General features: G+C 48.7%; 1 protein-coding gene across 4 annotated transcripts in view; it reads left to right on the top strand.

Annotated features, from left to right (window-relative positions):
- CUL4A (cullin 4A) overlaps window positions 1-15,178 on the top strand; it is a 46,636-nt gene that overhangs the window by 25,857 nt on the left and 5,601 nt on the right. For 2 of the 4 annotated variants that reach the window (XM_087864946.1, XM_087864949.1), the window contains 9 exons: window positions 307-425; window positions 2,435-2,627; window positions 4,026-4,130; window positions 4,448-4,558; window positions 4,643-4,728; window positions 5,113-5,220; window positions 9,960-10,073; window positions 12,470-12,575; window positions 12,758-12,930. In XM_087864946.1, the coding sequence (XP_087721072.1) occupies window positions 307-425; window positions 2,435-2,627; window positions 4,026-4,130; window positions 4,448-4,558; window positions 4,643-4,728; window positions 5,113-5,220; window positions 9,960-10,073; window positions 12,470-12,575; window positions 12,758-12,930 (1,115 nt within the window). Of the gene's footprint in view, window positions 1-306; window positions 426-2,434; window positions 2,628-4,025; window positions 4,131-4,447; window positions 4,559-4,642; window positions 4,729-5,112; window positions 5,221-9,959; window positions 10,074-11,065; window positions 11,228-12,469; window positions 12,576-12,757; window positions 12,931-15,178 lie in introns of those variants that run through there. The other 2 variants (XM_087864947.1, XM_087864948.1) reach the window with 2 other exon arrangements.

The following is a 15,178-nucleotide window of genomic DNA, read 5'->3' as shown; positions in this document are numbered from 1 at the left end:
GCTGTGACCGACCCACTCTCTGAGCAATGAACTCGATCAGAGGTAACGTGGGGCTGTGAGGCGCCGGGGCCGATCGGGGAGCACTGGTCGGGCCGCTGTGTTGGTGAGACCAGGGCTTCCGTGACCCGAGGAATTAAGGAACACACCTGCCTGCGTGCTCAGAGAGTGACCCTGCCTGGCAGGGTCTGTCTCCGACTCTGGACACCAACTTGCCCCATAGAAATAAGCAGTAGTTCCTACATTTGTAAGTGTTATGTTCCGTTGACTCGCTGCTGTGATGTGCTTACGTGTGCCGTGTGGTCTCAGGGCTGGAGCACCTGCTGGACGAGAACAGAGTGCCCGACCTCACTCAGATGTACCAGCTGTTCAGCCGCGTGAAGGGCGGCCAGCAGGTCCTGTTGCAGCACTGGAGTGACTACATCAAGGTGTGCGGGGCCGTCTGGGCGGGTGACATCCCGTGCCCAGGGGGCATCTTCTGGGCTCAGTTCCAACCACTGTCTTCACAGAGTCGCCATTTTTGTGAATCTGCTTTTTAAACATCCCTTACCTTTGCTTATGAGAATTACTACACATTTTGTTGTATCTATTTGGTGTGTATGCTGCTTCATTTCCTAGCCATCCAGGACTGCTACTTTCACAATACTTGGACGTTTCTTGGCACGTTGGCGTGTGTGATTATGAGAAGGCGGCAGGAGGGCTCTTGTGCTGGAGTGCTCAGCGCCTGACCATGGCGATGGGTGCACAAGGGTGCCCCCTGGGATAAGCCCAGAGAACAGTGCACACACGGGGTTGGGGGGGAACAGGTGAAACTGAGGCAGCCTGGAGAAGGTGGGTCCAGGGTATCAGTGCCCATACCCCAGCTGTGGTGCTGCTCTGTCATTCTGCCAAATGTTAGCATTGGGGGGAGCTCGGCAAAGTGTACAGGGGATCTCTTGCTCTCCACCGCACGTGAATCTCTAGTCGTCAGAAGAAAAAGTTCAGTTCAACAGAAGGAAAAATGGGAAGCTTGCGTGCTGCTTTATGAAACAGTCAGTCCTAAACTTGCACATCTGTGTGCACGTGGAACACTCACGCGCACATGTGCCACACACACCGCCCCCCGGGACGTTGTGTGCGGCAGCCGTGGGGCTGAGAGTCCTAGCTGACCCCTGCTGATCTGCAGGAGGGCTTCATGTCACGCACAGTCTGGTGGGGGCTGAGGGTGTTGCTGATGAGTAGCCCTCCAGGAAGCAGGAATGTGCACCAAACACCGGAGGAGCCCCTGCACAAGCGTCAGTCTGGGTAGTACAGGTCCGTTCCTGAGTGTCCATCAAGGCCAAGCAGTCACACTGTGATGCAACGCAGTGTGTGGATATCGCAGGAGCTGACCCTTGGCAGTGTGTGTGTGTTATTTTTAAATGTAGTCAGTGCAGAGAGGTACAGAGTAGGAAGTCCCAGCTCTGCTGGTCATAGGGTGCTCTCTCCAGAGGGCATCTGTACCTTTTCACCAGTACTCTGCCCCCCTTACATATATGACACCTATGTATATGTGTATATGCTACTAGGGCCATTTTCCCAAAACATATATATTATTTCTATTAAAAGACAAAATTTGACTGAGTACGTTTTGAAGAACTTTTTGGCTGTATTCGTGATTTGTGAACCGGGCAGTGTACCATCCACCAGACAGAAAGGAGCTCCAGGGACAGTGTGATACAGGATACTTATAGGCCGGAGGGGGCGGGACAGGAAGTTCTTCTAGCAAAGAGCGGTTAGTGTGGCAAGGTCACCTTCCTTAGGGGACAGCAGGGATCTGTCTGGCAGAGGACCTCCCTGGTGCTGGCAAGCGTGCTGATTGAGTGCTCCAGGACTCCATTCCTTGGAGGGGCAGGCAGTACATCCCCGTCTGCTGGTGTGGGGCTGAGCACAGGGACTGCATCTGGGGCCTGCCGTCTCTTGCCTTGTAAACACATCAAGTAGGAGTTATACTCAGCACGGTTTATATCCCCTGGGAGTGCATACCCTCAGGCAGCCATTACTGTCACATACAGATTTTTAGCGATGTTGGTCAGGGTGTTTGCATTAAAAATACAGGCTAACAGCTGGCCTGTTGATGGTTAGCAGGGGGGAGAAAGAGCAGTACAATCAAGAAGTCCAAGTGGGTGTGTTGGGTTAGTGGGAACTTCTGCTTGTGGAATTCCTATGTAAAGGGTTTTTTTAAAACAGTGGACCCTAATAAATTAGTGCTTCCAGAAGCAGAATTGTAACCCTGAAGCTTTAATTGTATATTCACGTAATTTTTTGAATGTGGGCTGAATCTGTGAAACTTGGAACTATTTAGTATTGAACACCAACAGTAATTAAGTTATGTAGAAATATCATGGTTGAGAGCAGGAGAAAATGTGTGGTGCTGTGGCCTGTGGATGAGTTGGTGTGGGTGTGTGTATTCTTGCAGACTTTTGGGACAACGATTGTGATCAATCCTGAAAAAGACAAAGATATGGTACAGGACCTGTTGGACTTTAAGGACCGGGTGGACCATGTGATCGAAGTGTGTTTCCAGAGGAACGAGAAGTTCGTCAACCTGATGAAGGAGTCCTTTGAGACGTTCATCAACAAGAGGCCAAACAAGCCCGCAGAGCTGATAGGTAGAGAAACAGACTTCGTACAGTTTTTAATACGGGAACATAAGGCAGAACTCAGGCAAATGTGTTTTGCCCAAAATGTTGACGCTCCTCTTGGGGAGGGTGGGGAAGGATTTGTATTACACCTTATTAGGACACACGTTTTTTTTTTAAAGATGTTTGTATATATTATGTATGTATATAAGCACATGGCATTTTTATAAGGGTGAACGTAGTAGTAATTTTGTAAAGACGAAGCTTGACGTCACAGAAGCAAGAGACAAAAATTTATTCGTGTGTGCATTTCCTACATTAGCAGCTCCAGAGCTGTATTTGGTAAAAATCAGCCCTGGTTCTGTCTTGATTACAGTAAGTAATTTGTGCTCAGAAACTGGATGAAGAGGATTTGTTCTACACGAATGTCTCTGGGTTGTGAGGATGACTTGATTGATCTCTAGAGGACGTTTAGCATGAAGATATTACTCAGTCCCTGCCTTTACATCCTCTCATCAGTACCAAAATAGGATAAAACTGGATGAGGTCTTAAAAGATAACATGGTTTCAGAGGAAACCGTTTTTAAATGATCACTTTATCCAATTATGTTGTCATGATACCAAAATATATTTCAGGATTCATAGCCTCTCGCTACTCAGCGTAAGCTTTTAGGCAAAGGGCAAGGAAAGAAATAGTAAATACAGTGACTCAACGTTGGGCTTACTGATTGTCGTTGAGGATATGTGACGGGAACGTGGGGTTCGTCATGCAGCTCTCTACTTCTGTGTGTGTTCAGAAGAGTTCATAATAAAAAATTGTGAAGGAAAAAGCGAATAAAACAGCAACAAGAGGGGCCCCTGGCTGGCTCAGGGGGTGGAGCATGCACCTTCTGCCCCTTGGGGTTGTGGGTTCGAGTGCCACATTGAACATAGAGATTACTTAAAAAAATAAACTCTTAAAAAAATAAAAAAGCAACAAAAGGAACTCACAAGGCTGTTTAGTTTGGCCTTTGTACCACTTTATGGGTTGTGGTTTCTCCAAAGATGGATGTTTAACTCCTGGGGTTTGGGCTTCTGGAAGCCACGGCTGATCCGTGTGGTCTCAGCAGCAAGGCCGAGTGGCTTGCTCTTCTCCCTGAGTTCAGGGGTGCCACATCTCAAAGACGGGCCATTCCAGTTTCTGGAGCAGTAGTACGTTATGAAACCCAGGCATGTGACTCAAGTATTTATTCTCATGTGATTTGAAAATATTTATCTTAGAAAATCAGATTACCTGCCTTTTGTCACATAATAATGTCATTTTGGAAAGGTTCCAGAGTGTTGCCATCTGCTTTTGCTTGTAGAAATTGAAGATGTTCTTTTTTTCTATTTAGAAAATGTATCATATAACAAATACTCTTCAGATAATTTAAACTCTTAATCTCACAGCAAAGCACGTTGATTCAAAATTGAGAGCGGGTAATAAAGAAGCAACAGACGAAGAGCTGGAGAGGATTCTTGACAAGGTCATGATAATATTCCGGTTCATTCACGGTGAGACACAGTCTGCGCTGCTCCTGTTCACACTGAGCGTGGAGAACAGGTTACCCTCGTGCACACCTCTGTATTTGGGCCCTGTCCTTTCTTGAGGAAGCTTGACTGAGACAGTTCCACCTCGCTGCTAACACAGGAAGTAGAGGGATGGCCGCCCTCTGATGGCGTCGCAACCCGCTCTTGGGGCGATGGCTGAGGAGGCTCCCGCGCGAGCGGCTTGCAACAGAGCGGGCACTTAGACCGTCCACAGCCGCAGGGAAGAGTTGTGTCTTAACAGTCTGATGTCTTATATGTCGTTCTCATTTGGTTATAAATAGGGAAAGATGTCTTTGAAGCGTTTTATAAAAAAGATTTGGCAAAAAGACTCCTTGTTGGGAAAAGCGCCTCAGTGGATGCTGAGAAATCGATGTTGTCAAAACTAAAGCATGGTGAGCATGCGGGCCCCGGGGTCTGCCCTTCCTCTGTGCTGGGCTCTGTCCGCCGTGGTGCTCACGCCCTCTCTTGTGTCCCAGAGTGCGGTGCCGCTTTCACCAGCAAGCTGGAAGGCATGTTCAAGGACATGGAGCTCTCCAAGGACATCATGGTCCAGTTCAAGCAGGCAAGCCGTGTTTTTGTTCAAGTAAAACGGCTGTATGTAAGCAGTCTCACTCTACGTTATGTCAAGCCCTTGGCCCTAAAAATGACCCTCCTCGCGTCCCACACATTTGAGTAACTGAAATTCAAAATGAAAAAGAAAAATAATCCCTAAAAATGTGTAGCAGAAATTTGATTTAACTAATTGTAATAGTGCGCTGTGCTGGTAGCGTTCCCTTCGAAGGGGGGAAGATACCCCCAATGACTTTGGGACGCGTCGCGTGGCTTCAGGGGATGTGTTCTCAGGACCAAGTGCAAACGTGTTGAACTGTGGTTACCTTTGTATGAACTAGTTGTTTTTGATGATACTCTACAATACTTATTTTATCTTGTTTTTTTTTGTTTTTAGTATATGCAGAATCAAAGTGACCCGGGCTCTATAGACCTAACAGTGAATATACTTACGATGGGATACTGGCCAACATACACGCCTATGGAAGTGCATTTAACTCCAGAAGTAAGTGTTCGGAAGAGCATTATAGATCAGCGTAGACTCCTTACACGCTTCCCATGTGCAGACGTGTCACAAAATACTTAATTGAGAGGGTTTTTTAAATCACCCTGTCCTTGTAGTCTCTGGAAAGCAGTGTTGCTCCGTGACTGCCTGTGTCCCTGTCTGGCTCCTTCTGACTCCCCCGCACCCCCCCCCCAAGTCCCCTGGGTGACTGTTGAGGCGGCAGCGGCACAGGTGCTGGGAGGCACGACTTGCTGGCTGTCATTCCGTCCCAGTGTGCACACGGTGGGTCTCATGGGCGCCACTGCTCAGGGCTTCATAGGTCAGCCACAGCTTCAGGCCTGCTGGGGATTTGCAGATTTGAGAGAGGACACTGGGCTCGGGAACTTAAAGTCAGCCCCAGCACCATTAATTATAATACCCAGTGACGGGGAAGAGGGCTGCTTCCGGTGTGGCACCAGGAAGTAGAAACGGCAGGGACGAGGGCCTTCTAGAAAGGGCCCAGAAAGGCGTGGAGTGCAGGGACTGGGAGCCCAGGGTGGAAACAGTTCCTCTGGGGGCTGCTTGTTCTGTTTCCAAGACCATGTCTTTCAGGACTTTCTTCTGTTTCTGACCCCACTGGTTGCCTTTGTCGTTTTATTCTTATTGTTTGTTTGTTTTTAACTTATTGTTGAAGTACAGTTGACCTCCCATATTACACATTGTCTTCTGTTTTTCCTCTGCCTCTACTCTGCACACTGACGTTCCCAGAGCCCTTCAGCTCCCTTCTCAGCCCACACAGGCCCTCAGACTCCAGCCTGTGGGTCCCTGGGCCTGAGTGCACACGGACGGACGTCCCAGGCTCAGCACCCCAGATTGTGCTCATCCCCTCCTCCCTGCCGGAGTCCCCACGCTGTGGGGAGCGCGTCTGCTGTCTACAGATGCGGAGGCTCTGTCCTAAGCGGCCTGCAGGGCTCCACGCCCCCACCCCCAGTTCCCACCTTCTCCGGGGCCTCTGTGTGTCCCTCAGCAAGGTGGAGCCTCCTGCAGAAAACCATCCCTCGCCTCCGCCCGCGCTCAGCAGGCCGGGGAGGTCACTGCTGTGCCTCGTGGGGTGCTGCCGAGTTTGTCTGCTGCTGCTTTCGCCCGCGCTCAGCAGGCCGGGGAGGTCACTGCTGTGCCTCGTGGGGGTGCTGCCGAGTTTGTCTGCTGCTGCTTTCGCCCGCGCTCAGCAGGCCGGGGAGGTCACTGCTGTGCCTCGTGGGGTGCTGCCGAGTTTGTCTGCTGCTGCTTTCCAGGTCGTGGAGACTCTAGGGACTTGGCGAGAATAGTTGGAGCGTCCGCAGAAGCTGATGCCCGTGTCTGCAGCCCGCTGCTGGTGCTACTGCGCCTCTCTGCGGGATGGGCGGTGTGTTCCTGCCACGTGCGACGCAGTCTCCTAGCCCTGGATACCTTGGCCGGTGCTTCCCCACGCTCATGGTTGAGTCAGGCCCCTGCCAGTGCTGCGGCGATTATCCCATGGGGAGCTCTCTCTGTTTTTGTCCAGACCTGGCCCAGGCCCCACACTGCTCTTAGCCATGGTTGTCTTCGTCCGTCACAGCTACTACGCCACCCTCTTTCTTTCTGGAGTCTCATGCGTTTGAGAACCGCATGCAGTGTTCACGAATTATCTCCATTGGCCATGTGGGATTCAATCCAGGCCACGCTTGTCCAGCCAGAATTGCACACGGGTTTCGCTCAGCCCGGCGTCAGGAGGCCCATGCTGTCCGGCAGCCCCTGTCTGTTGGTGGTGGTCCAGGTCATCATTAGGTTAAGGTGTTAGCTGGGTTCTCGACTGGTTAGTATTATTCCTTTTGTAATTTTGAAGTAATCTGTGGGAAGATACTCCTTCTTCCCCATCAGACTCTCCTGCCTGAGTCCACTTTCACCTTCATGAACAGTGGCTTTCTCTGTCTTTATCTGTACGGACTCTTGGTTACTTGCCTCAGTGTCCGTGCTGTCCCACATCCGGCTGGTGGAGCGCCTTACAGGCCCTTTGTCCTTCTACAGGCCCTTACGGGTTTTTTGGTACTCTTTTGTTTTCTAGCAAAAGATCATAGAGGCTTACCATATTGTGCCTTTTTAAAAATATACCTACAATATAAATATAAATAAATCAGTTGTAGGTGGAGCGTACCTACAGTTTACCGCTCGAAGCTGTGCAGTTGTGGGCGCCTTCGTCTAGTTCCTCCCAGACAGAACCCTGCACCCGTTGTGTGCTCCCTCCTGTTCCATCTGCCCAGACCTACACACCCGCTAACCTGCTGTCCCTGGATTTTCTGTTCTGGGTATGAACATAATGGAAACCACACTTTGTGGCCTGTTGTGTCCGACTTCCTGCACTCGGCATCCTGTTTTCAAGGCCCATCTATGCTGCAGCCTGTGTCGTGCTTCCTTCCTTTTTAGGGCTGAGTGATGCTCCGGGGTGCACATAGACCACATTTTGTCCATCTGTCCATCCGTCCTTCCCTGGACACTTGAGTTGCTTCCACCTTCTGGCCGCTGTGAGTGTCACTGCCGTGACAGGAACGTGTAAATACCGGAGTCCCTGCTTTCAGTTCCTTTGGGGTCTCCACCTGGGAGTGGAAGTGCTGGGTCACGTGATAATCCTGTTCGACTGTTGGAGAAACTGCTGGTTTTCCACAGTACCTGCCTCCTTTCCCACCCCCATCGGAGGCACACAGGCCTTCTAGTGTCTCCACGTCCTCATCTACACTTGTTAGTTAGCTGTCTTAGTGGGTGTGACTCAGTGTCTCATCTTGGTTTGATCTGCTTTTCCTGATGAAGAACGGTATCGTTGAACGTCAGTTCATGTGCTCATCGCCGCTGTAGCTCTTTGAAGAACCGTCTGTGCAAGGCCTTTACCCGTTTTGTGAGTGTGGTACCTGTCTTTCTGATGCTAAATTATAAGGGTTCTTCTGTATTCTGGGCACTAGATCCTTATCAGGTATGTGATTTTGCAAATATCTTCTCCCATTCTGTGAGATGTCTTTTTACTTTTTTGATAGTGTTCTTTGCACAGAATTTTAGAATTTTGATAAAGTCTGATCTGTTTTCTCTGTTGTTACTTTTTCGTGTCATATCTAAGAACTATTGCCAAATCCAAGGTCATGAAAATTTACCCCTATATTTTCTGCTGAGAGCTTTATAGTCTTAGCTCTCATATTTAGGTCTCCGATCCATTTTGAGCCTGGGGTTGTAATTGGCGCATAGTAATCACCCAGTGTTAGCTGCTGTCCTCTCACTATTCTTACTGCTCCCAGGAATTAATCTCAGGGAAAAAGTTTTTAGGAAGTGTATCACAGTATTAGCTTTTATTGTTTGGGGGTCATACAGTGGTAAATACGTGTTCTGAAAGAGTCACTGCTTTTCAGATAGATACTAAAAGACTTAGAAACAAAATGACAATCGTGTCTGGGATTTGTTCTTGACGATGGGTAACGGGTGCGGGTGATAGTCTGGAAGCGTGAGGACAGGTTTGCCACGCAGATGTGAGGCTGATGGGCATTCTGGCTTGGACGGGGCACGCAGGAACTGACGGGGTGCAGCAGGCAGCAGGAGCGGCGTTCACAAGTTTCTGTAGATGCTGTCAGAGCCAAGAGCAGCTGGAGAAGACCTCCGTGAGGAAGGAGCTCTTAAAGATGAGTGGGCATGGCGTCGGGTTCCCACTGGAAGCCTGAGGGAGGACAGCACGGCGTGCTTGGTCAAGTGGAGGAGGCCCAGGACAGGCCAGCACAGTCAGCGGTTCGGAAGGAAGGGACCGTGGCAAGCCTCGAGAGAGTTTGCTCTTTATGCTAAGAACTTGGAAGCAGCCAAGGGATACTGACAAGGGAATGAGCCGAGTAGCTGGTACGCAGGACCATGGGCTGAGGGTGCCACTGTGTCCAGGGCGGGTGGGAGACCAACCGAGGAAGGCTCAGAAGGAGTGGACGTTGAGACGGAGACACGGAGGGCAGGGGCTGCTGTGTGCAAAACTGTTAGGCAGGGTCATTTCACTAGTTGAAGCCTGAAGCAGCACAGACCATCGGCTGTCCTGGGTCCAGAGTGGTGGGGACGTCCAGGGAGTCGAGCAGAGAGAGGGAGAAGGGGTCATGTGGCGTCCATTAGGAAGAGCAGAGTGCTGGGGTGCGGGAGGCGTGGGCACCCAGACGAGGAGGAGGGGCTCAGGAACTTAAAGTGAGATCACAGCAGTACAGAAGTGGGAGGAAGTCTGGAAGGTGCGAGAAATCTTCGCAGAAAGTAATGATGGAGACAGTGGCCTGTCGTGCCTCCTGTGCATGGGCGCTCGCGGCATCAGACAGCACCCGGCCAGCGGCCAGTGCCAGAGCCCCGGAGTGCACGGTCGGAGCACCGAAACCTGACGCTGCGGCTAGGCCTGCGGAGAGCGTCTCTGATCGGGGACGGCCTCGGTGGTGTGGCGGGTACGTGCCACTGGCCGGGGAGCCCGGGGTGCGGTGTGGACGCTGCCCTGCGCAGCCTGTGTGTACGGCAAGTGCCTCGGGTACCACCTCAGGCAGCATCGCAGGCGGGAGGAAAACCCCAGATGGCGCACGTGTTCACAGGTCGTGGAATAATCCAGAAAAACAGTGCTCAAGATACAGAACTGATCTCTCCATTCAGCTGTGAAAAATCGTGAACTCTGTAGACTAAGCAACATGTGGTTCTGTAGATGAACGGTGTTTATTTAGCACAATTAACGTTTGTTGTTTTCCTGTGCTTGGCAGATGGTTAAACTTCAGGAAGTATTTAAGACATTTTATCTCGGAAAGCACAGTGGTCGAAAACTTCAGTGGCAAACTACCTTGGGGCATGCCGTTTTAAAAGCAGAGTTTAAGGAAGTAAGTTCTTTGTTTCACTTTTTTATAAATATGTTACTAGCATTTTTTAAATTGTTGAACTTTGGTGACAAAGGAAAAGATTATTCAGTGTAACTCAGTACTGGCTTTTCTGGGTCAATAAAATTAAATAGTTGAAGGAGTAATATTCCAGTCGATAAAAGTCAATAAGAAATCAATAAAAATAGAAGAGCATTCACGTGGCTGAAAAAAGAGCAAAGGAGTGCTGGCTCGGGCAGCACGCAGACTAGAAGCGGAACGATACACAGAAGGTTAGCCCGACCTCTGCGCAAAGGTGACGCACTTGAAGCGTTCCGTACGTCAGGAAGAGCACAGGTCGTGTAGAGGTACCTCATGAAAGCCAGGCTAAAAAAGTCGAAGTCAATGAAAATATGTTCTACTTCTCTGCCAAAGGGTTACAGACTAATGCAGTAAAATACCACATTTTACCTACAGAACCTTATCAAGGCTAAAACTCGAAGGCACAGCACCTGTCGCCAGTGGGAGAGGGAGCCTGTGAGCTTTAGGGAGGGCAGTTTGGCAGCGCAGCCCCGGCCCCTGACGTCCCAGGCCTCGTCACGGTAGTGCCAGTTCTGAAAATCCATCTTAACGAGACGTTCTCGTAGTCAAGAATAAGCCTGCTGCTAACAAACACATGAAAAAATGTTCAAAATCATTAGCCATCAGGGAAATTCAAATCAAAACCACACTGAGATACCACCTTACGCCAGTTAGAATGGCAAAAATAGACAAGGCAAGAAACAACAATTGTTGGAGAGGATGTGGAGAAAGGGGATCCCTCCTACATTGTTGGTGGGAATGCAAGTTGGTACAGCCACTCTGGAAAACAGTGTGGAGGTCCCTTAAAGAGTTAAAAATTGAGCTACCCTATGATCCAGCCATTGCACTACTGGGTGTTTACCCCAAAGATACAGACGTAGTGAAGAGAAGGGCCATATGCACCCCAATGTTCATAGCAGCATTGTCCACAATAGCTAAATCGTGGAAGGAGCCGAGATGCCCTTCAACAGATGACTGGATTAAGAAGTTGTGGTCCATATATACAATGGAATATGACTCAGCTATCAGAAAAAACGAATTCTCAACATTTGCTGCAACATGGACGGCACTGGAGGAGATAATGCTAAGTGAAATAAGTCAAGCAGAGAAAGACAACTATCATATGATTTCTCTCATCTATGGGACATAAGAAGTAGGAAGATCGGTAGGGGAAGAAAGGGATAAAGAAAGGGGGTAATCAGAGGGGGAATGAAGCATGAGAGACTATGGACTATGAGAAACAAACTGAGGGCCTCAGAGGGGAGGGGGTGGGGGAATGGGATAGGCTGGTGATGAGTAGTAAGGAGGGCACGTATTGCATGGTGCACTGGGTGTTATACGCAACTAATGAATCATCGAGCTTTACATCGGAAACCGGGGATGTACTGTATGGTGACTAACATAATATAATAAAAAATCATTAAAAAAAAAAAAAAGAATAAACCTGCTGGTTGCAGTGCTAGTGTGAAAAGGGACAAGATACAGGAAAGTGCACACCATGTATTGATAACAGAAAGAAGCAGGTCACAAAACAGCACCTTGGTGTCCGTTTAACTTCAGTTTTATAAATAAAATCTGGTTGGATACACGAGGCAGAAAATTTAGAAAATTTCTGTTTTGCTAGTTCTTTCTAATGCACTGTATCCTATAAATGAGGCAAGCATATATACAATGTGTGTAAATTACACATACCCTTACCTGCCTCTGCACACGTGACCCTCCCCCAGATCCTCTCAGCTTTCCTTCGCACGGAGCTCACTGCGTGCGTGTGTGGGCCTCTGCCGTGGGGACTCGGTGAATAAGAGTGGGAGACGGTGTGAGGTCCAAGGCCCAGTTTGCGTGGTTGAGCACATCACAGGCACACACAGGGGGAGGCTAGGCCAAGTTCATGGTCACCTCCGTGTTTGCGCGTTCACTCGGCCTGTTAACCAAGGTGTCGGCTGGATCTTCTGCCAGCGTCTTCGTACGTGTTCTGCCCCCTCCAGCGGCACTCCCACCACCATGAAAAGGACCTCTACAGGCTAAAAATGGGTTGGGGGGGCTGCTGCTGGACATGGGTCAGCAGTATGTGACTTAAAGTAATGATAATCCTCTTGTTCACGATTTACTGAAGAATCTCTTTACTACGTTAAAAAATGCTTCAAGAAAAGAATTTTCAAATGCAATATCGAGTCATTTTATTCTTGTATAATCATTTACTTAATTTTTTCTTGTTTGGTGGCTGATTAATAATTTCCTAGCCCCATACCCCACAAAGTTTGAGAGTGAAAAGAAACCTCTTAAGCTTTTCCAAAGATTATGCAGACAGCTTCACACGTGACACGCCCATTTTCTTTAAGGGAAAGAAGGAGTTCCAGGTGTCCCTCTTCCAGACGCTGGTGCTCCTCATGTTCAATGAAGGGGATGGGTTCAGCTTCGAAGAAATAAAAATGGCCACAGGGATAGGTAAGAGTCCTCCTCTCTGGGTAAATGTGTGGTTTCTGTGTGTCCTTGTTCTTAAAACATGTCGTTGAGGAGAAGATGCAGGCTTGGTCTCTGCCAGCCACACCGAGAGCGTGGCTCCTTTCACTCTTGCCGAGTCTCACTCACTTTGATGGTGGCCGCTGCCTGGTTTTCTCCCCATTCAGAGGACAGCGAACTGCGAAGGACGCTACAGTCCCTGGCGTGTGGCAAAGCACGAGTTCTGGTTAAAAGTCCCAAAGGGAAGGAGGTGGAAGACGGGGACACGTTCACGTTCAACGGGGAGTTCAAGCACAAGTTGTTTCGGATAAAGATCAACCAGATCCAGATGAAGGAAACCGTACGTACAGACTTCCTTGTTTTATCAGCCGGGCACTCGCTGAGGGGCCCTCGGTGCTTAGAGTCCTTTCCGAGCACCCTAATGTGGCGTTGCTTAACTTCGTATTCACGGTGGGAATGAACGTGAGAAAGGAATGCGCGTGAGTGACCATCCCTCTTCACAAAAGTGGAGTGAGAGCCAGCTCTTCTGTGCCGGATTCTCGTCGCGTCGAGAGCTTGTGTCCAAAGCCCAGTCACTTGCCTTCTTACTTCTGTGCAGCGCATTTCAGCCTTGGCCTCACCAGGGTCTGGGCTAGAAGTGCTGAGGGTCGTGGGTGTCACAGACCCACTGACATCGTGGCTGCGGCCTGTGCGGTGGAGCGTCTCTAGCTTTGGTGAGATGCTCAGCTGTCTTGTATCCAGAGCGCATTCTGTACCACTGCCCTCGGGCCCTTCCTGATGCGGAGGCCCTCGTGCCCCTGGGCTGTTGTGCACGGAGGCCAGGAGGGCACTGGCACCCCTGGTCCCACATACGTAAGAGGGTGTCCAGCTGCCTCCGAGCACGTAAATGAGGGGAACGTCCTTGTGAGGCACGAGGTTGCCTCAGACAACACAAGAGCAGCTTCAGCTGATCTCGGGTGGTTTCCCGGCTTCTCTGCTCCCAGCAGTGGATACTGGCCACTTCACTACCAGCAGGAGTTCCGGTGTAGCCCGGCTGGAAGTAAGTTTAGATTATACGAAGAGAAATGCAGAGGACTAGTAAACTATATAAAAGATGTTCATTCTCATCAGGAATTTTTTTAAATTGAAATTAAGATAATATTCTACTTTTCACTATCAATTAGGAAATGTTTGGAAGTTTGATAGTATCCAGAGTTGGCAAGTATGTGAGAAAACAGGCGTTTTCTTTATGTTTTTATTTTTTAAAAGATGCTTTTAGTGGGCAATTTGATATACTTGTTAAAGATTTAAATGCATATATTCTTTGCTCCATCTTTTTTAATATTAGGGATTTCTGGTAGAGTGATTAAAAGGTGTACAGTTTTGGAGTTATAGTTTCAAAGTGGGACTGTCCTCTCTCTCCCCTAGAGGTAACCTCTACTGCCACTTTCATTTGCACTCTCGTAGCTCTTTCCTGTGATGTAAATATATAATCTTTTCTTTCTTCAATGGGATTACTCTGTATATGCCATTTGTGTGTATATCTTGTAACCTGTTCTTATTCTCTATTGTGGGCCTCTTTCCATGTCAGGACTTGGTTTTTCATGGGCACAGAGTAGTTGGCTGTGTGAATGTACGGGAGCTTGGCAGTGCCCTTGTTGAAAGGCATTTAAGTTCCTTCCATCTTTGCTGGAAATAAGTTTACGTAAAACATCCTGGCACAGAGATTCCTATGTGCTTGTTAGATTGTTTCTTTAGTATAAAATCGTTGCCCATTGGCGCACCTGGGGGCTCGGTCGGTGAAGCGTCTGCCGTCAGCTCAGGTCATGATCTCAGGGGCCCGGGATCAAGTCCCAGATCAGGCTCCCTGCTCAGCGGGGAGTCTGCTTCTCCCTCTCCCTCTGCCCCCCCCACTTGTGTTCCCTCTCGCTCGCTCTCTCTAATACATGTCTTTTAAAACCTAAGTAAATAAATAATAAAATTGTTTCCCTGGAGTTACAGGGTCAAAGAATGTGTACTTTTGTTAGTTTGACCACCCTTTGCCAAATGGAAGTCTGACAGATTTTTACCAGATTTCAGCGTCTAGTGTTACAGGGGGGCCAGCCCTCCATCCACCTGCCCTTTGCCCACCCTGTTCTTACAAAAATAGTTCATTGCCATTTTTGCTTGAATTTCTTTGAGCATCTTTATGCCATTTGGTAGCTTATGCAAATTATGTAGTCTTTTCTGATCCTCAATTCTTCGTCTTTTAAAGTAGACATAATACCACCACAGGTCGTGTGAATTAAATAACAGTGTTTACAAACCCTCTTGGCCAAGCACCTGTCAGCACTTTAGAAACGTTGATGACTCTAGTACCAGGAGCCATTTGTGTTTTTGTCTAATTAATTCCTTGTTCAAGTCACTGGCGCACATGCTGGCATATTCTTCTCTCCTTAGTGCTTGTCCTTTATATATTAAAGAGATTGACCCTTCATCATTTGTGACAGATAATTTTGTGTTTTGAGATTTTTTTTTCCTTTCCCCAACGTGGAAGTTTTTAAGTTCTTAAGTATAGTCTTTTCCTTTATAGTTTCTGACTTCAGGATCGTGCCTAGGAAAAACCTTCC

Source organism: Ursus americanus, chromosome 10 (assembly GCF_024610735.1).
Source record: "Ursus americanus isolate L20-20 chromosome 10, mUrsAme1.1.p, whole genome shotgun sequence".
In the NCBI taxonomy this organism is placed as follows: Eukaryota; Metazoa; Chordata; class Mammalia; order Carnivora; family Ursidae; genus Ursus; species Ursus americanus.
This window is presented reverse-complemented; position numbering and strand designations above follow the sequence as displayed.